This window comes from Mustela erminea, chromosome 15 (genome assembly GCF_009829155.1).
Source record: "Mustela erminea isolate mMusErm1 chromosome 15, mMusErm1.Pri, whole genome shotgun sequence".
In the NCBI taxonomy this organism is placed as follows: Eukaryota; Metazoa; Chordata; class Mammalia; order Carnivora; family Mustelidae; genus Mustela; species Mustela erminea.
The window spans coordinates 84,369,597-84,391,062 of record NC_045628.1 but is presented as its reverse complement, the minus strand read 5'-3'; the positions used below and the strand labels follow the sequence as shown (position 1 = coordinate 84,391,062).

At 36.0% G+C, this 21,466-nt stretch overlaps 1 protein-coding gene across 5 annotated transcripts in view; it reads left to right on the top strand.

Annotated features, from left to right (window-relative positions):
• Positions 1 to 21,466, top strand: part of IFT88 (intraflagellar transport 88) — a 151,878-nt gene that overhangs the window by 14,244 nt on the left and 116,168 nt on the right. For 3 of the 5 annotated variants that reach the window (XM_032314579.1, XM_032314578.1, XM_032314582.1), the window contains exons 4-8: positions 8,156 to 8,212; positions 9,352 to 9,405; positions 10,278 to 10,341; positions 11,069 to 11,138; positions 20,070 to 20,160. In XM_032314579.1, coding sequence (XP_032170470.1) covers positions 8,156 to 8,212; positions 9,352 to 9,405; positions 10,278 to 10,341; positions 11,069 to 11,138; positions 20,070 to 20,160 — 336 coding nt within the window. The remainder of the gene's footprint in view (positions 1 to 8,155; positions 8,213 to 9,351; positions 9,406 to 10,277; positions 10,342 to 11,068; positions 11,139 to 20,069; positions 20,161 to 21,466) is intronic. The other 2 variants (XM_032314580.1, XM_032314581.1) reach the window with 2 other exon arrangements.

The window sequence follows — 21,466 nt, the reverse complement described above, 5'->3', positions numbered from 1 at the left end:
TACTTTTTCAGCATCTATTGAGAGTATCATGTGATTCTTATTCTTTGTTTTATTAATGTGTTTTATCACATTGATTGATTTGCAGATATTGAACCAACTTTGCAGCCCAGAAATAAATCCTGTTCGGTTGTGGTGAATAATCCTTTTAATGTACTGTTGGATCCTATTGGCTAGTATTTTGGTGAGATTTTTACATCCATGTTCATCAGGGGTATTGGTCTGTAATTCTCCTTTTTGGTGGGGTCTTTTTCTGGTTTTGGGATCAAAGTAATACTGTCCACATAAAATGAGTTTGGAAAATTTCCTTCCATTTCTATTTTTTGGAACAGTTTTAGGAGACTAGGTATTAATTCTTCATTAAGTGTTTGGTAGAATTCCCGTAGGCAGTCATCTGGCTCTGGGCTCTTGTTTGTTGGGAAATTTTTGATGACTGCTTCAATTTCCTTACTGGTTATGGGTTTGTTCAGGTTTTATGTTTCTTCCTGGTTCAGTTTGATAGTTTATATGTCTCTAGGAATGCATCCCTTTCTTCTTGATTATCTAATTTGCTGGCATATAGTTGTACATAATATGTTCTTATAATTGTTTGTGTTTCTTTGGTTTGGTTTTGATCTCTCTTTCATTCATGATTTTATTAATTTGGGTCCTTTCTCTTCTTTTTGAAAAATCTGGCAAGGAGTTTATCAATCTTATTAATAAGTCTTTCAAAGAATCAGCTCCTAGTTTCACTGATCTGTTCTACTGTTTTTTGGTCTCTGTTTCATTGGTTTCTGCTCTGATCTTTATTATTTCTCTTCTCCTACTGGATTTAGGCTTTCTTTGCTATTCTTTCTGCAGCTCCTGTAGGTGTAAGGTTAGGTTGTGTATTTGAGACATTTCTCTTGTTTCTTGATAAAGGCTTGTATTGATATATACTTTCATCTTAGGACCGCCTTTGCTGTATCCCAAAGATTCTGAACCATGTGTTTCATTTTCATTTGTTTCCATGAATTTTTAAAATTCTTCTTTAGTTTCCTGGTTGACTCATTCATTCTTTAGTAGGATGCTCTTTAGCCTCCGTGTATTTGAGTTCTTTCCAACTTTCCTTCTGTGATTGAGTTTAAGTTTCAAAACATTATGGTCCAAAAATAAGCAGGGAATGATCCCAGTCTTATGGTACCAGTTGAGACCTGATTTGTGACCTTGGATGTGATCTATTGTGGAGAATGTTCCATGTGCACTTGAGAAGAATGTGTATTCTGTTGCTTTCGGATGGAATGTTCTGAATATATCTGTGAAGCCCATCAGATCCAGCATGTCATTTAAAGCCCTTATTTTTTTTTTTTTAAAGATTTTATTTATTTATTTGACAGAGAGACATCACAAGTAGGCAGAGAGGCAGGCAGAGAGAGAGAAAGGAGGAAGCAGGCTCCCTGCTGAGCAGAGAGCCCGATGCGGGACTCGATCCCAGGACCCTGAGATCATGACCTGAGCCGAAGGCAGCGGCTTAACCCACTGAGCCACCCAGGTGCCCGTCATTTAAAGCCCTTATATCTTGTTGATCTTTTGCTTAGATTATCCGTCCATTTCAGTGAGGGGTGTGTTAAAGTCCCCTACTATTATTTTATTATTGTCAATGTATTCTTTAATTTTTGTTATTTGTTATTTGATTTTGTTATTAATATATATATATAATTGGCCACTCCCAGGCTAGGGGCATAATGATTTGCAAATGTTAGATCTTCTTGTTGGATAGACTCTTTAAGTATGTTATAGTGTTCTTCCACATCTTTTATTATAGTCTTTGGTTTAAAATCTCATTTATCTGATACAGGGATTGCCACCCTAGCTTTCTTTTGATGGCCATTAACATGGTAAATGGTTTTCCACCCCCTCACTTTAAATCTGGAGGTGTCATTGGGTCTAAAATGAGTCTCTTACAGACAGCATATCAATGGGTCTTGTTTTTTTAATCTAATCTGATACCCTGTGTCTTGATTGGTACATTCAGCCCATTTACATTCAGGGTAACTATTGAAAGATATGAATATTGTGCCATTGTATTGCCTGTAAGGTGACTGTTACTATATATTGTCTCCGTTCCTTTCTGGTCTATGTTACTTTTAGACTCTCTCTTTGCTTAAAGGACCCCTTTCAGTATTTCCTGTAGGGCTGGTTTGGTGTTTGCAAATTCTTTTAGTTTTCATTTGTCCTGGAAGCTTTTTATCTCTTCTCCTATTTTCAATGACAGCCTAGCTGGATATAGTTGTTGGCTGCATATATATCTCATTTTTTGCTCTGAATATATCATGCCAGTTCTTTCTGGCCTGCCAGGTCTCTGTGGATATAGGTCTGCTGCCAGTCTAATATTTTTACCCTTGTAGGTTACAGAGCTCTTGTCCCAAGCTGCTTTTCTCTTTGTCTCTGAGACTTGTAAGTTCTACTATGAGATGACAGGGTGTTGACCTGTTTTTATTGATTTGAGGGGGATTTCTCTGCCCCTCCTGCATTTGATGCCTGTTTCCTGTACTGAAGGAAAGTTCTTCAGTATAATTTGGTCCAATATATGTTCTGTTCCTCTCTTTCTTTCTTCTTCCTCTGGGATCCCAATTATCCTACTATTGTTTCATCTTATGGTATCACTTACCTCTTGAATTTTCCCCTCATGATCAGTAGTTATCTCTTTTTTTTCCTCAGCTTCTTTATTCTCCATCATTTGTTCTTCTATATCATTAATTCTCTCTTCTGCCTGATTTATCCTAGCAGTTAGAGCCTCCAATTTTTATTGCATCTCATTAATTATCTTTTTTATTTCAACTTTGTTAGATTTTAGTTCTTTTATTTCTCCAGAAAGGGATTCTCTAATATCTTCTATGCTTTTTTCAAGCCCAGCTAGTATCTTTATAATTGTCATTCTGAATTCTAGTTCCAACATCTTACTAATGTCTGTATTGATTATGTCCCTGGCAGTCAGTACTGCCTGTTATTCTTCTTTTTTGAGGTGAGGTTTTCTGCCTTGTCATTTTATCCAGCAAAAAAAAGATGAATGAGAGAACAAAATGCTAAAAAGGTAACAACAACCCCAGAAAAATATACACTGAACAAATCAGAAGAGACCAAAACCAGGGGGAAAAGAAAGGGAAAAAAAAGAAAGAAAAAAAGAATATGATTAGGCTTGTGAATAGAACAGAGCCACCCAGTTGATTTGGGGTGTATTCTGGTCTCTTAGAAGAAACTGCCTCCCAAAATTTCAAAGAAAGAAAAACTTACATAAATACAGAAATAGAGTAAGCAAGGGATAGAACATGACTGTAAAGATGAAAATTTTTTTAAAATTTTAAAGTGGGCTTGATAAGGGGCTCCTGGGTGGCTCAGTTGATTAAGCAGCTGCCTTCGGTTCAGGTCATGATCGCAGGTTTCAGAGATTGAGCCCCACGTCAGGCTCCCTGCTCAGTGGAGAGCCTGTTTCTCCCTCTTCCTCTGCTTGCTGCTCTGCCTATTTGTGCTCTCTCTCCATCTTTTTGTCAAATAAATAAATAAAATCTTAAAAAAATAAAAAAGCCATATAGTAGATATATGGTATATTTTGTTCTGTTAGAAGAAACTGTATCTCAAAATTTTAATGAAAGAAAAACTTATTTATACCCAAAAGAATAAGGTTAAATATAATGAAAGGATAGAGTATGACAGTAAAAATGAAAATTAAAAAAGATTTTAATAAGGTATTTATATGATAAGATGTTGGTTGAAAAAGGAAAGAAATTTTTAAAAAATTAAAGAAAATTTTTAAAAAATTAATTCAAAGACTAAAGCATCATGGGAAAAAAGCCCACATGAATTCTATGTGCTGTATTCCCCTAGTGCTGGAGTTTTGCAGTTCTCATTGATTGGTAAACTTGGTCTTGGCTGTATGTTCTTGCTGATCTATGGGACGGGTCTGTTGCAGTGATTTTCAAAAGTCTTTGCTTGAGGTAGAATTGCACCACCCTTGCCAGGGGCCGGGCTAAGCAATCTGTTTGGGTTTGCTCTAGGTAGCTTTTATTCTTTGAATTCTGTACAGCTTTGGAGGAAGAGAATGAAAATGGCTGCCTCCCAATCTCCAACCCTGGAGGAGAAACCTTGGGGCTCCATTCCTCAGTGCGCCTCAGAGAAAGCAGTCAGTTACTCCCATCTCCCTGGTCTCTGGCCATGTTCCATGCTCATTTGGCTTGTGACCAAGCATTTCTGTCTCTGGCACACGATCCCATTTAGAGTCTCCAAATCCAGTAGATTCCTGCAGTGTGCTCCTTGCTGCTCCTTCCAGTGGAGGAAGAAGATTGTTCCCCACATCTGCCACTTGTGGGGTCCCTGCTTGAAATGACTTTGCTCTGTCACTTGCTGGGAGCCAGCTGACGGAGACTTCCTACCCCTGTGGTCTCTCTTCCCATGTATCACCTCAGATTCACTTCTGCATATGTCCTACCTTCTAGAAAGTGGTCGCTTTTCTGTTCATAGTTACTGCTGTTCTTTTCTTCAATCTCCTGTGGAGTTCATAGGTATACAGAATGGTTTGATAACTATCTAACTGAATTCCTTGGACCAGATGAAATTTAGGTCTCATGCTCCTCTGCCATGTTGCTCTTCCCCCTCCCTGTCTTATTCCTGACTGTAGATGAAAAGCTCTCAGTCTTTCCCAATTTAGGATGATGTTAGCTGTGGATTTTTCATATATGGCCTTTATTATGTTGAGGTATGTTTCCTCTAAACCTACTTTGTTGAGGGTTTTTTTAATCAGGAATGGATGCTGCACTTTGTGAGATGCTTTTTCTGTATCTATTGAAATGGTCACATGGTTTTTATCCCTTATCTTATTAACATAGCATACCACATTGATTGATTTGAAATATTGAACCACTCTTGCAACCAGGAATAAGTCCCACTTGATCGTGGTAAATGGTATTTTTAGTGATTTCAGGTATCAGGCATCAGGTGATCATTTTATCATGCTGGCCCTTCATTGATATTCAGAAGCAACTTTAGAGATCCTCATTTTATAGATGAGAAAACTTAGGCCTAGAGGGCCAGATCTCACCGGTATCCATAATTGGGGCAGAGCTTAAGTCTCTTGACCCCATATTGAATATTTTCTTCATATCCTATTTATTATGTTAATCAGGGAAAAATTATGTAACTTTTATGTGAGAGGTGCTAGGCTTACTCAAGGGATAAAATTCTAGCTAGTTCCAAGGACTTTATAATCTCAGGAAGGAAAATGAAATGGATACATATATTCAAAAGCATAATGTAATAAGTATTGAAAGAGTACAAATGTTATGGGAACCACAAAAAGAGGTTATTTGTCCACTAGTTGGGACAATCAGCAAAGACTGCTTAGAAGATAAATTTCAGTTGAATCTTAAAGGGTGTGTACAATTAAGACTGATTTGAGATATGGGAAGGGCATTGCAGATGAGGATGTAAGTGAATAAGTAAAGAGCCCACGTAGAATCCATTTTTTCTGAGGAGATCAACCCCAGCTAAAGTAAAAAAACTGCAACACAATTTAGTCATTAGTAAGTACTTAAAAGAATAATGGTCTCTTTCGTTTAGTTTGTTCTCATGGAAAAATTGCTGAGACACATATCCTTCCTTTTCAGCTTTTTCTAAGATCTGTCAGTTAGATCAAGTTTGTTAATGGTTTTGTTCAAGAATTCTATATTGTTACTGATTTTTTTGGGTTGGGGGGCTACTACTAGTTATGTTAGAAAGATATCAAAATTTACACTGTGGATTTATTTCTTTTTTTTAGAGTTTTGCTTTATATATTTGGAGCAAGAACTATTTCAAATTATTATATTTTCAATGTAAATTGAGCCTAATATTATTTTTTATGTCCTATATCTAGTCATGCTGTTTGTCTATTTTGTCAGATATTGATATATTCATGGGGCTACAGAAGCTCTCTTTTGTCTAGTGTGTGCATGATATGTCTTTCCCATCTGTTTACTTCCAACTTCTCCATATCCATATATTTAAGATGTATTTCTCATTAACAGAATGTAACTGAGTTTTTTTCTTAAAATGTGGTCGGAAGTATTTAGTTCATTTACATTTAATGAAATTACTGATTTGGTTTTAACTTGTCTCACTATTTGCTTTTTGTTTTCTCTGACTCTTTTATGTATCATTTTCTCTTATTTCTTGCCTTCTTTATTTCTTTTTTTATTATTCCATATCTTCCCAATGTTATCTTGTGTGTTTATATTCTTTAACCATTCTCTCTAGTGTTTTTCTGAAGATTACAATACTCATCTTTAAATTATTAAAGTCTAGTATTACTTAGAGTTTTACTACTTCCTTGACAATGCTAGAATTTTACATTTTCAACTGTTTTTGGGTTCTATAATTTCTATTTATTCCTTTTTTATACTTTCCAGTTCTCTGCTGAAGTTATCAATCTTGTCTTTTAATTCATTGATCATATTAAACATAGTTATGTTGAAGTCTGTGTCTGACATTTCCATTATATGTATCCTTTTCTGAGTGTCTTTCTAGTCTTTTGTTTCTCTTCCCTTTTCATTAGGTAGTCTTGCCTCCTGTATGTCAGGTTGTTTTTGATTCAATGTCAGGCATTGTAAATGAAAAATTTTAGAGATAATTTAAGGGTATATGTCTGAGTTGTCAGTATAATAATGACTAGGTACATGCGGCTATGTACATTTAAACTATTTATAATAAAGTAAAATATAAAAATTCAGATTACACCAGTCACTCACATTTCAAATGCTCAATAGCCACATGTGGCTAATAGCTCTTACCAGAAAGGGCAGATAAAGAACATTTTCACCACTGCAGAAAAGTTCCACTGTTTAGCGCAACTCTATATGATCTTACCTTTCACTGGAGAATTTACTTTTGCTTATGGTCCTAGAGACATTAGGAGTCCTGGCTAACCTTAATTCAGTTGAGTTTGAGATGGTTCCTAATTGGACTTCAGTTTTATGAGGGCTTGTATGCTTTTTATCTACTTTCAGTTGTAGAGTATAGCCTTTTGAGATCACAGTCAAAGCCTAGAGGATTACCAAGGCTGCCTCCGTGGCAGCACCCCCTCCCAACTCCAACATTTTATGTCTTAAGAGAGTCTTTAGATAGCTGTGTTCAGCTACTTAGTCATGCCTTTTGGAGAAAAGCAGGCTCAAATGCAGGCATACTTCTCTAGCTTTTCCTTTTCCATAGCTTGAAACCTTGTTAATTCTTCACTGCCTTTTTGATTCTCTAATATATTCAAATTGATTTTTCATAAAAATATTTTTGTCTTGGGGCACCTGGGTGCCTCAGTTGTTAAGCGTCTGCCTTTGATCCCAGGGTCCTTGGATCAAGCCACGCATTGGGCTCTCTGCTTAGGAGTAAGCTTGCTTCTCTCTCTTCCACTCTCCTGCTTGTGCCCCCTCTCTTGCTGTGTGTCTCTCTGACAAATGAATACATAAAATCCTTTAAAAAAAAATAAAAGAGGGAGAGACAATCCTTAAAAAACATTTTTTTTTAAATGTTCCCAGCTTTTTTAGTTATTCTTAGTGGGAAGGTTATTTAAAGTTGTTTAAAACAGCAGTCCATCATAACCAGAAGTAGAGCTCTTGTACTAATGATGCTTTAATCAAATATTTCAAACAAATATGCCTAACAACTAACACAAGGGACATTGTGTTAGTTGGGAGATACCGTCTACATGGTCCTGTTTGATTCCAATTACAATTTTGGCATCAGGATATCCTTATTTCAAAGATGAGAAAATTTAGGTTCAAAAAAGTATGAATAAAAACAGCTGGTAGAAGGAGAGCTGAAATTTAAACGTAGATTCTCTGATGCAAGATCCTGTGTCTCTCGGCCTAGTGGCTGGCAGTAGTCAGTATATATAATGAATGATTGAAGCAGTCATGAAAACTAACCTTTCTCATTGGTACCTCAGATAATTCTCAGGTTTCTTTAATCCTTTAAAATGAATTCCAGAAAAACTCTCCTTCTTAATACTTTAAAATACCTGGGACCCTTAATATTTAGAGTAATTTAAGAGAAGTTATTCTAAATATTATATAAATATTTCTCTATTGAAGAGTCTATATTTCCCATTGCTTTTCTAGTTTTCTATTGTATAGCTTAATTTGAATTCTATTAACTATGTTTTTTTTTCCTCCCCAAGATAACTGCTAAAATACCAAGCACAGCAGTTACTAGACCTGTAGCTACTGGATATGGGGTAGGTTTACTTTAGCTAAAAATACTAAGGTGCTTTTTCTTACCCATAAGTTCACTTTAGGCAGTTCTAAATAATTTGAGTTATCTTTCCGTCTGTGACCCAGATATATTTTTCATTTTAGATAGTTACAAACCTTATAAAAGTCTAATTTGATTAATAGCTTTTATATTATAGTCACTTTGATTATAAATTTATCAGAAAATATTATCATTTCTATTTGTAAACCTTGTGTTTGTTGATTGACTTCCTTTCATTTTTTGTGTAGTTTTACCAAGTCTCATGTGTATTCCATTCATATTTTTATGTGAAGTTAAATGTTATATAAAAGTAATGATGTTTATATTTTAAAACCTACCAATTAATACATGAAAAATAAAATTATAAAATTTGAGAAAATTTTCAGAGGCATATATTTCAGTGTTTCTTTTATTTGAGATATTTGGAGGAAAGATGCTATATAAAAATCCATAAAGAAAAGGTTTGAAGTCTTGCCCAAATTTGGATGTCTTTAGCATCCAAAGGGAGAATGGGAGAAAAACGGAAGAATGAAGTAGAATAGTATTTCCTAGTCTTTATTGTAATATTCCATAGGGATCAGAAAATTGGTTTTAGTACCTTGAAGTCCAGGACACTTGACTTCATATTTATTGATATGAATAAGGAAATTAGTCATACACATAATGTAACTGTGTGTTAAGTGGAACATGGTTTTATTAATCAGCCTAAGCTTGTATTACTCATAAATTTTGATTTTTTGGTGGTGCTTCAGAATAGAAAACAGCAGACATTTTCTGTGAAGGGCCAGGCAGTATAGGCTCTGCAGGTCATAGTCCCTAGTTGCAGCTACCAAACTCTGCATTTGTAGTATAGAAGCTGCTGTAGATAGTGTGCAGACCAGTGGGGTATGGCTGTACTCCAATAAAATGTTATTGACAAAGGCTGACAGTTGTAGTTTGCTGAGACTTGTTTTAGAGTTTTATTGTTTAGTCTTATATCCTTAGGTTATAAATGGAAAAGATTAGGTTTACTTGCCAATTGAATGAAGATAAAAGTTATAAAGAAATTTTTGTAACTTGGTTTTTATAAAATTAAATGTAGATTATTTTTGAATCATTTTAATTTAGTTTTCTGTTTACTAGTCCAAGACATCCCTGGCATCCTCGATGGGAAGACCAATGACAGGGGCTATTCAGGTATCTCTGTCATGTGGTTGTTCATTTTGGGCCTCTCTTGTGACTTAGAATATTATTGCCGACACTTTTTATTATATTATTTTAAAATGTTAAAGAAGGTGTTTCTTATATAAAGAACATGATTCTTTAAATTTTGGGCTGAAGTTTAGACTGTTCAGAATCTTTGGAGTCAAAATCTCATTGGATTTACTCAGGTCTCAAATGAAATCCCATTGGGGAGTGGACATAGAACTGATAGTTTGCTTGTGTAGTGAACTTTGGGTCCCATTTTTCCTATGCTATAACTTGTAAGAATTTCTGTAGTTTCTCTCATAGGCATATAGGAGACCAAAAAGGTAGAGGAGTAGGCAGCTAATAACCTATATAACTTATATTAGGTGCTATATAAAAATCTTTTGAGATTTTCTTTCCAAACTAGGAGTAAGATACGTTAAAGTGAGGAATTGAAATTTTATGGGGGAAGGGAAAGTAGAGACAGAACTGACACATGAGGAGGCAAGTGTAAGGAAAAAGCAGAGAGTGATTAAAAATAAGTGTTAAAGCAGTGTCTGGGGGCACAGTCAAATAAACGTCCAACTCTTGGTTTCAGCTCAGGTCATGATCTCAGAATTGTGAGATCAAGCCTTGCATGAAGCTCTGCATTCAGCTCAGAGTCTGCTTAGAGTTTCTCTCTTCCTTTCTCTCTGCCCCTCCCCACCACACGTGTGCATGCTCTCTCTCTCTCTCTCTCAAATAAATGAATAGGTCTTTTTAAAAAATCAGAAAAACTGGGACTAAAAAAAAAGGGACTATGTTAATATATGTCCAGAACTAGAAATAAGAAGCAAATCTTAATTTAAGAACACCTTTTAAATGATTTTTTTTCTTTCAAGGATGGAGTTACTAGACCAATGACAGCAGTGAGAGCAGCTGGTTTTACCAAAGCAGCTTTGAGAGGTTTGTTATATTATCTCTTCTAATAACTTTTTTCAGATGTTTTAATGTTGTTACTGTGTTTCTGTGTGTAAATGTAAAATGTTACCATTTTAAATAAAATCTAATGTGCCGTTGATGGTAAGGTATGTTATTATTTTAGGTACCATTAAGAGAGGAAAGGGGTATAATACATTATATGTTAATAAAAATAAATAAATAAAAGAGGAAAGGGGCAATGAAAACGTTCTGCATCCGAATGGGAATGTTGGTTATACTGGCATGTAATTTGTCAAAGTGTGCTGACCTGTACATTAAAAATGTCTGCATTTTTAAAAAACTAAAAAATGCAATTCATTTAATATAAGTTAAAGCCTAATTAAAAATTTACAGGTGAAAATAGTATTATATCAATAGAATAGTTAAAAACTCAATACCAGCATGATTGATTATTACTCGCATGATTGATAATTTAGAGTTCCTAGAGTTAGGATAGATTACTGTGGAGGAGAAGTAAATGCTGAAAGAATACTCATTTTTGTTTTCACATTTTATTTATAAAATTTGATGTATGTTAAAATTTTACCAATTTCTTGATATATAAAGTGTTTATATAAACATAATAAATGTCCTGGCTATTTAATAAATAGGTAATTTAAGCCATTTAATAAATAGGTAAATTTAACTTATACAAGTTTTCTTTAATTATTTGTATCACAAATTCAATATGAGCTCTTGAATTGTATCTCAGGCTCTGCATTTGACCCCCTTGGTCAGTCAAGGGGCCCTGCTCCTCCTCTGGAAGCCAAAAATGAAGATAGGTATGTAAGTTCTCATGTTGTTTTAGTGTTGTGTATTTTTAATTTTTATTTTCCAAATACATAATTTTCAGGTATTTTAAAAGGTCATGTGAGTAGTACCCCTATATAGGTTCATGGCAGCATTATTTATAAGCCAAGATATGGAAGCAGCCCAAGTGTCCATCAATTCATGAATGGATAAAGATGTGGTGTATATATTGATTGTGTGTGTGTGTGTGTGTGTGTGTGTGTGTGATGGAATATTATTCAGCCATTAAAAAGAATGAAGTCTTGTCATTTTCAATGACATCGAAGGAACTGGAGAGTATACTACCAAGTGAAATAAGTCAGAGAAGGATAAATGCCATATGATTTCACTCTATGTAAAATTTAAGTAAACAGGGAGGGGAAGATAGCAGAGTAGGACCCTACCCCCACTTCTTGAGGCTCACCTCATCCCACACATATAACTAGATAACTATCAAATCATCCTAAATACTCCAGAAATCTGAAGACTGGCAGAACAAATTCCATAACTAAAGGTAGAGAAGAGGATACATTGAAGAAAGTAGGAAGTATGGAGACAGGGTTTAGGACAGAAACATGGCAGCTGCAGTGGTCAGAGAGCTGTGGTAGTGGGGAAGGGTGAGAGACAGACTAACAGGAGAGTGCATAAGGAAAACTGACTGACATAGATTTGGCTTGGAAAGCCAAAAGGGCCGAATTTCATGGATTCTGGCAAGCAGTGGGACTTAAAGCCTAGATTTTTTTTTTAATTATTGTTTATTTATTTATTTGACAGAGAGATCACAAGTAGGCAGAGAGGCAGGCAGGTGGGGGTTGCGGGGGAGGAAGCAGGCTCCCCGCTGAGCAGAGAGCCCCATGAAGGCTCGATCCCAGGACCTTGGGACCATGACCCCGAGCCAAAGACAGAGGCTCAACCCACTGAGCCACCCAGGTGCCCCAAAGTCTAGTGTTTTAAAGATTAGCAGGCATGGCCAGGATAGAGCCTGGCAGCCATTGCATTACTCTTGGAAAGAAGGCAGATAAATGACCCATGGACACAAGGCAAGGGAACAGTGATCTGAGGAGTGCCTGGGGCACACAGTGGGGAGGTTATTTGCTCATGTCAGAGGGTGTCCCAGAGAGACAGTGTTCATGGAGAGACCTTGCCAGGAACAAATAAATGGGCTGTTGCCATTTCCCTCCCTTGCCCTTCAGCATAAGTATAGGACCACCTGTAGGAACCAGCACAGTGCAGACGTTTGCTACCTAACTTGCATACACCAAGCCCCATCCCCTATACTCCAATGAAAACGCACTTTGCAGTTAGGATTATGTAAGTCCCAGTACTACAGATCCCTCCCCCAGAAGACCAGACCAAACCCCTACCAGCACAGCACCTCCCAAAGAGGGAATTTTGCAGACTCTCAGTTCCAGTGACAGTGATGACAGGTCTCATTTCATAAACAGGAAAGAGAATACTTCATTAAAATTTTCGAGATTCAGACCAGGGACCAAAAACTGTCCACAGCAGGCAAAGAGAGCCTCTGCAGGTGACGGGCCCGAAGGATAAAGTGGCCAGGACACAACAGCAGGTGCACATAGTACAAACTGGAGACACTCCTGGAAGCGCCAGGCCCTGGGGAACATGGGACGCTATACAGCAGGGCACTACAGGACTTCTTCTTTATAAGGCCACTATCCTCAAGAACAGGAGACATAGCTGACTTTCCTAATACAGAGAAGTTTGCACAGAGACTTAGAATGAGAAGGCAGAGGAATTTGTCCCAAATGAAAGAACAGAGGATAAGGCAACAGCAGGAGATCTAAGCGAAACACATAGAAATAAAATGACTGAGAGAGAATTTAAAGTAGTGATCATAAAGGTGTTCACTGGACTTGAGGAAAGAGTGAAAGACATTGAGACCCTTAATACAGATATAAGGTATACCAGAAGTAAAGTGTAATAGATGAAATGAGAAACCTGCATCGTGGAAGGAACAGCAGTCTGGAAGAAGCAGAGGGACGAATTAATGACATAGAAGATGAGAGTAGTGGAGAGTAATCAAGCTGAAGAAAAGAGAGAAAAAAAATTACACAAAATGAGAATAGACTTAGGGAATTCAGTGACTCCACCAAATGTGATAACAGCCATATTATAAAAGTCCATCAAAAGAAAAGGGGGAGCAGAAAATTTATTTGAAGAAATAATAGCTGAAAGCTTCCCTAATCTGGGGAAGAAGACAGATATCCAGAGCCAGGAGGCACACAGAATACCCATCAAAATCGACAAAAGTGACCCATACCAAGATCTACTGTAATTAAAATGGCAAAATATAGTGATAAAGAAGAAAATGTTAAAGCAGCAAGATAAAAGGAGACAGTAACTTACGAGGAAAAAATCCATTAGGCTAAGCAGAGATTTTTCAGCAGACACTTTCCAAGCCAGAAGGAAGCAACCCGATATATTCAAAATGCTGAATAGGCAAAATTTTCAGACAAGATTACTCTATCCAGAAAGACTGTCATTCAGAATAGGAGAAGAGATAAAGAGATTCCCAGACAAACAAAAACTAAAGGAGCTCATTACCACTAAACCAGCCCTGCAAGAAATGTTTAAAGGGGATTCTCTGAGTGAAAAGAGAAGACCAAAAGTGACTGTGAGAAAGTAGGAAACACAAAAGCAGTAAAAATATTTTATTTAAAAACCAGTCAAGGAACTCAAAAGGATGTAAAATATGACATCATATACCTAAAGTGAGGGGATAACAGGAGTGAAGAATGGGTTCAAACTCAAACAGCCATCAACTTAATATAGATGGCTATATGCAGAAGATGCTACATACAAACCTAATGGTGACTGCAAACCAAAAATAATAAATATGGAAAGAATAAAGAGAAAGAAATCCAAATATATCAAAAGAAAACTATAAAACAGAGAAAGACAAAAAAAAAAGGATCAGAGAAAAATCTTCAGAAACAACTACAAAACAAGTAATAAAATAGCAATAAATACATAGCTATCAATAATTACTTTTCATGTAAATGGACTAAACATTCCAATCAAACGACACAGGGTAACAAAATGGATTAAAGAATAGCCCAGAGGGGCCTGGGTGGCTCAGTGGGTTAAGCCTCTGCCTTCGGCTCAGGTCATGGGCTCTCTGCTCAGTGGGGAGCCTGCCTCCCTCCCTCTCTCTGCCTGCCTCTCTGCCTACTTGTGATCTCTGTCTGTCAAATAAATAAAATCTTAAAAAAAAAAAAAACAAAAACCAACAAAACCCATCTATACGCTACCAACAAGAGACTTATTTTAGACCTAAAGCCACCTGCAGATTGAAAGTGAGGGGATGGAGAAACATTTATTATGCAAAGGGATGTCAAATAAAGCCAGAGTAGTAATACTTACATCACAAAAACTAGACTTTAAAACAAAGACTGTAACAAGAGACAAAGAAGGACACTATATAATAATTGAGGAGACAATCCAACAAGGAGATATGACAATTATAAACATTTCTGCACCCAACATGAGAGCACCCAAATGCATGAAACAATAACAAACATAAAGGAAATAATTGCTAATAATACAATAACTGTAATGGACTGTAATGCCCCACTTACATCATTGGATAGATCATCTAAATAGAAAATTGACAAAAGAAACAATAACTTTGCGTGACACACTGGAACAGATGGGTTTCACAGATAGATTTAGAACATTCCATCCTAAAACAGCAGAATACACATTCTACCAAACATTTAAAGAAAAGTTAAGACCCATTTTTCTCAAACTATTCCAAAAAATAGAAAGGGAAGGATTACTTTCCAATTCCTTCTATGAGACCAGCATCACCCTGATACCAAAACCAGATAAAGATACCAAAAACTGAGAACTACAGACCAATATCTCTGATGAACATAGATACTAAAATCTTCAACAAAATACTAGGAAACAGGACCCAACATAAATTTTAAAAATTGTTCACCATGATTAAGTGGGATTTATTCCTGGGTTCCAAAAGTGGTTTGATAGATTTGGCAAATCTATCAATGTGATACATCACATCATTAAGAAGAAAGATAACCACAGGATCATTTTAATAGACGCAGGAAAAGCATTTGACAAAGTACAACATCCATTCATAATAAAAACCAACGAAGTAAGTTTAGAGGCAACATACCTCAACATATATGAGACACCCCCCAACACATATCCTAAGCGGGAAAATAAGACCTTTTCCCCTAAAGGTCAGGAACAAGATAGGGAAATCCACTCACCACTTTTAGTCAACATAGTACTGAAAGTCCTGGCCACGGAAATCAGGCACCAAAAAAATATAAAATGTATCCAAATGGGCAAGGAATTAAAACTTTCATTATTTACAGATGACATGATACCATATATAGAAAATCAAGAAGACTTTGCCGAAAAACTGCTAGAACTGATAAATTCAGGGAAGTTTCAGATACAAAATCAAACTACAGAAATCTGTCGCATTTTTATATGCCAATAATGAAGTAGCAGGAAGCGAAATTAAAAAAAAAAAAACAGTTCCAGATATAACTGCACCAAATATAATAAGATACCTAGGAATAAATCTAACCAAAGTGGTGAAGAGTTTTACTCTGAAAACTATAAAATATTGATGAAAGAAGTTGAAGACAACACAAAGAAATGAAAAGACATTCCATGCTCATGGGTTGGAAGAACAAATAAATTGTTAAAATGTCTGTTACCCAGACAATCTACATGTTTAATGCAATCCCTATCAAAATACCAATAGCCTTTTTCACAGAACTAAAACAAACAATCCCAGAGTTTGTGTAGATACACAAAAGAGCCCAAATAGCCAAAGCAGTCTTGGTAAAGAAAAGCAAAGGAGGCATCACAATTCCAGACTTCAGGTTATATTACAGAACTGTAGTAAACAAAACAGTATGGTTCTGGCACAAAAATGGATACAAAGTTCAACGGAACAGAATAGAATATCCAGAAATAAACTGCAACTATATGGTCAGTTAATCTTGGACAACACAGGAAAGAATATCCGATGGGAAAAAGATGGTCTCTTCAACAAATGGTATTGAGAAAACTGAACAGCCAGCCATGTGCAGAAGAATGAAATTGGGGTACTTTCTTACACCATACACAAAAATAAGCTCAAAATGGATTAAAGACCTAAATGCAAGACCTGAAACCATAAAAATCTTAGGAAAGAACACAGGCAGTAATTTCTTGGACATCAGCCATAGCAACATTTTCTAGATATGTCTCCTGAGACAAGGGAAGTAAAACCAAAGATAAAATATTGGGACTACATCAAACTAAAAATCTTTCTGCATAGCAAAGGAAACAACCAATAAAACTAAAAGGCAAGCTATGGAAGGGGAGAAGATATTTGCAAATTACCTATCCAGTTAAAGGTTAGTATCCTAGAGAGAGAGAGAGAGAGAGAGAGAGAGAGAGAGCACTTATAAAACTCAACACCCAAAAAACAAATCCAGTTAAAAAATGGACAAAAGACATGAGCAGACATTTCTCCAAAGAAGACATCTAGACAGCCAACAGACATATGAGATGATGCTCATCATCAGTTACTATCAGGGAAATGCAAATCAAAACTATAGTGAGCTAATCCCTCACTCCTGTCAGAATGGCTAAAGTCAACAACACAAGAATCAACAGGTGGTGGCTAGGATGTGGATAAAGGGGAGCTCTCATGCACTGTTGGTTTGAATTGAAACTGGTGCAGCCACTATGGAAAACAGTATGGAGTTTCCTCAAAAAGTTAAAAATGGAGCTACTGTTCAGTCTAGCAATAGCACCACTAAATATTTACCCAAGGAATAAAAAAAAATACAAGTTAAAAGTGGTATGTGCACCCCTGTGTTTATAGTAACATTATTTATAATAGCCAAATTATGAAAGCAGCCTAGGTGTTCATAGATAAAGGAATGGAAAAAGAAGATGTGGCGTATATATATATTTGGTGGAATGTTATTCAGCCGTAAAAAAATGAAACCTTGGCATTTGCAAGGACATGGATGGAGATAATGCTAAGTGAAATAAGTCAGAGAAAGACAAATACCAGCTGATTTCATTCCTATGTGAAATTTAAGAAACAAATGAGCAAAGGAAAAAAAAGAGGCAAATAGGGAAAGAGAGTCTTAACTATGAAAAACAAACTGATGGTTACCAGAGTGGAGGTAGATGGGGGATAGGGGAAGTAGGTGATGAGAAGGAGTATACTTGTCATGATGAGCACTGGGTGATTAATTGAAAGAGCTTTTGGGGGTGCCTGGGTAGCTCAGTCAGTTATGCGTCTGCCTTTGGCTCAGGGCATGATCCCAGAGTCCTGGGATAGAGCCCCACATTGGACTCCCTGCTCAATGGGAAGCCGCTTCTCCCTCTCACACTCCCCTTGTTTGTGTTATCCCTCTCATTGTCTCTCTGTCTGTCAAATAAATAAATAAAAATATTTTTTAAAGAAGTTTTTAAAAAAATTAATCATGTATCCTCAAAAATAAAAGTTCATGTCAACAGAATAGTAATCAAAACATCATCTCTGGTTTTGAAATAGGAAAAAGAACCAAGTCTAAGAAAAACAGCCTTGTGTGTTCTATGCAGTTTTATTTTAATATTTTTGTGAAGATAAGTCTAATGTTTATAAATGCTAATATTGATTCTCTTAGAGACCAAATGGAGTTGAAAACGGAATAGGATATACTTATTTTAAAAGCATATTTCAATGAAAAAATTAAGAGAACATACAGGAAGAGTCGTATCAATATTGAGAAATTTAATTTTTTAGAGCATTAACTTAGTTTTTTGCTAGCAGCTAAAGAGTAGCCAAGAGCTGTGGTAAAAATTCAGGTATAGGTACTTACTGGGATCTAAGTACCATTGATGGAAACATTTTACAAGTAGTAACATAAGCCAGTGTTTATGGAGTATTCACTGTGTGCTGCTGTGCAAGGGCTATATATAAATGAAGACTGAGATGTTTTTATCATTAGTTCATTTAGGGAGAAAGTAAACACAGCCGTCTTCTCTTAGCATCTCTAATAAGTGGCAGGACTGAGTTTGAACCCAAGCTGTTTACAGAGCCTCTTGTTATTAAACACTATTTTTCTTCTGTATAATAGAGATTTAAAAATTGTAGTTCTTAAAGCCACTATTTGGGCTATTGTATAAATTACATAATTTCTCTTTTTCACTAATAAACCTCTACAGAAAATCTATTTTCTCTGTGTCCTAGTTAATGACAACACATTGCTAATAAAAGTATGTTACTTTATTTAAATACCAGGTCATTAGAACCCTTTCAGCTGCCAACATGAGGAAAACACACACGATAAGAACATTTATTATCTTATTTAATAAGAAGTCTGGTGGAAAGGCACTTCTGGGGTTGGTTAATTTAACTGCTCAATAACATCATCCCTGGTTCAGCTTCTCTGTGGCTCTCTTGGCTTTTCTTAAGAGCTTGCCATCCTATCATGCCAAAAGAGCCCTGAGAGTTCAAAATCTCCATGTAGTTAATAAATCCTAGAGCCAGAAAGTTCCCAGTTTTGGGTCCCTTTCATAGAGCAAACAAAATCTTCCCAGGAAGCCTCTACCCTAAGCAAACCTGTCTTAATTTCTCACTGGCCAGAAGTGCATCATATGTTCATGACTGAACCACACGTTTGGCAAGAGAATGAGACTCTTGACTAGTTTAGATCTGTATGCGAGGAGAAAAGATGGTGGCAGGTTCCTGTGTGGTGGGTAGGTGTCTAACAGTGTCTGCATATAGAGTTCATTTTCCTGGCATTTGATAGGGATAGGGTAATTATAATGTCTTTATAACGTTTATAACTTTAAAATTTTGTATTCATGTTTTAGGTTTAATAATTATCTGTAAGTAATATCTGAAGATATTTATTAGGGTGTTTTGGACTATAAAATAGAATTCTGTACTTTGTTGTAACCTTTATAAGATGGCATTTATTATGCTCATTGCTCAGTAAGAAATTTGCAAATTTTTAGTAAATCAATAAAATTTGTATCCCACCTGACTAAATTTTAGTCAGATTCTACCAAAAAACATGATTCTATAGACAAAGCTATACTATTGAATTTATTCCTGTATTTTTTATAAGTCCATTTCTAGAAAACTGAAAGAACTACTGTGTATTCTCAAATATTCATAGTAAAATTTTATTTAGGCACTGATGTACATTCAGAGCATTGTGATACTTTGCTGGAATAAAGTGGTAGCAAAATGACATTAATGTTATTTTTGAAATGTGACTGATTTGGGAGTACTGTGTTTGCCACTAATTAAATCAGGATTTTTTAACTTCTTCCCATTGTTGGAAATACTCTCTAGAGTACCCATCTCATAATAAGTAATAATAATTTTCATCTCTTTTATGGGGTCTTCAGTTTTCTTCACCATAAAGTAAAGTTTTCATTTGTCATAGGGTCTAAGAAAGGATCTGCTTTCTTTTGGGCATCATAATGTAAAGCACGGGTCCTCGAATTACCTTACTTGGGTTTAAATCCTGGCACTATAACTTAACTGGCTGTGTGATCTTGGGCTTAAAAATTAACTTTCTAAACCAATTTCTCTATCAGTAAAATGATAATAACAGTAGTACTTATATCAGATGTTATTGGGAGGATTAAATGACATAATTAGGGTAAAGCATTTGGCTCAGTATTAAATTACACTTGTGCCAAGTAATTATTTAGTTTTATTAACCAAAGATGTCATTTTTACTATTAATTATATAATTATTAAAAACAGTACTGCATTTGCTCTTTAATGCCATTTATACATTTGTCTTATCTGCAACCTGTTTCTATAAAAGCACATAATGGACAATGTTACAGGTAAATTAAATTTTAATATATATTATTTGTGCTTGAATGAATCAGTACCTCTGCTTTTTCTTTAATAGTCCAGAAGAAAAGATTAGACAATTAGAGAAGAAAGTAAATGAATTGGTAGAAGAAAGCTGTATTGCCAACAGCTGTGGAGACTTAAAATTGGTAAGTTCATAAACTTCTAGGATTCAAGATGGTGAACTATATGTCATATGTATGTGCACAAATAAAAAGCAAATGTACAGATTTTCCCTGCTATCCAGAAGTAGAGCAAAATCTTTCATAAGCAAATAGCATCAAACAATTACCATGAATTTATATTGAAAAATCTTTGAGCATTCCTAGACCCAAAAACTAACCTCTCTTAGGCTTTTCTGATGTCTTGGGACACATCTTGCTAGTGGATACACAAAGAAAATCAAAATAAAGCACAGATGCTCACAGGCAGTCCAGAGCTCTGATGGCTTGATGCTGAGATGCTGAATGTGGTGAGGCTGCTGTCGCTACTGGAGATGTGGGCTGCCTCTGGAAGGGTTTGCTACAAAATAGAGGTTACACACTATTTCACTTCTTGCCTTTTTTTTTTGTAAAAGCAGAAATCTTCTTCATATTTCTTTGAGTTAGCAAGAAATAGGTGGTAATGTAGGTCTTTTGTTAAAGCAGAGTGGCGTTTTATGAACTTTAAAAAGTAAGGGATACCTGAATAATACACATAGGTTTTTTGTTTGTTTGTTTGTTTGTTTGTTTGTTTGTTTTTTGCTGTTGACAGGCCTTAGAGTTTTCACTAAAGCAATTTTTTAAAAACAATGGGCAGCTGCTTCATAAAAATCCTCAGGTCAAAACAGTTGACTGATTTTGTAATTTTTCACATTGGTCAATACAATAGGAAAACAAATTCTGGTGGAATGGTTGGTTAAATTTTGCAGCCTTGGTGGCCTATTGAATTAGACTCAAAGCCTGCTGAAAGGCATAGCTACCACGGTCCACATGCAGTACTAAGTGTTGCTTTCTTATTTAAACCTCACTACCCTAAAATACTCTTTTCTAAGTAAATTGCAAAATCATAGTTTGCTTTTTGGTACCCCCAACTCTGGTTTTTCGTGCCTTTTTTTAAAAAAAAGATTTTATTAATTTATTTGTCAGAGAGAGAGAGAGAGCATAAGGAGAAGGAGTGGCAGGAAGAAGGAGAAACAGGCTCCCTGCTGAGCAAGGTGCCCTTTGCGGGACTCCTTTCTGGACCCCAAGATCGTGACCTGAGCAGACACTTAACCATCTGAGCCATTCAGGCATCCCTCTGCTTCTCTTTTTTTAATTAAATATTTTTGGGGCACCTGGGTGGCTCAGTAGGGTAAGCGTCTGCTTTCAGCTCAGGTCATGATCTCAGAGTCCTGGTATTGAGCCCTGCATAGGGCTCTCCACTCAGTGGCAAGTCTGCTTCTCCCTCTCACTCTGTGATCTTTCATTCTCTCAA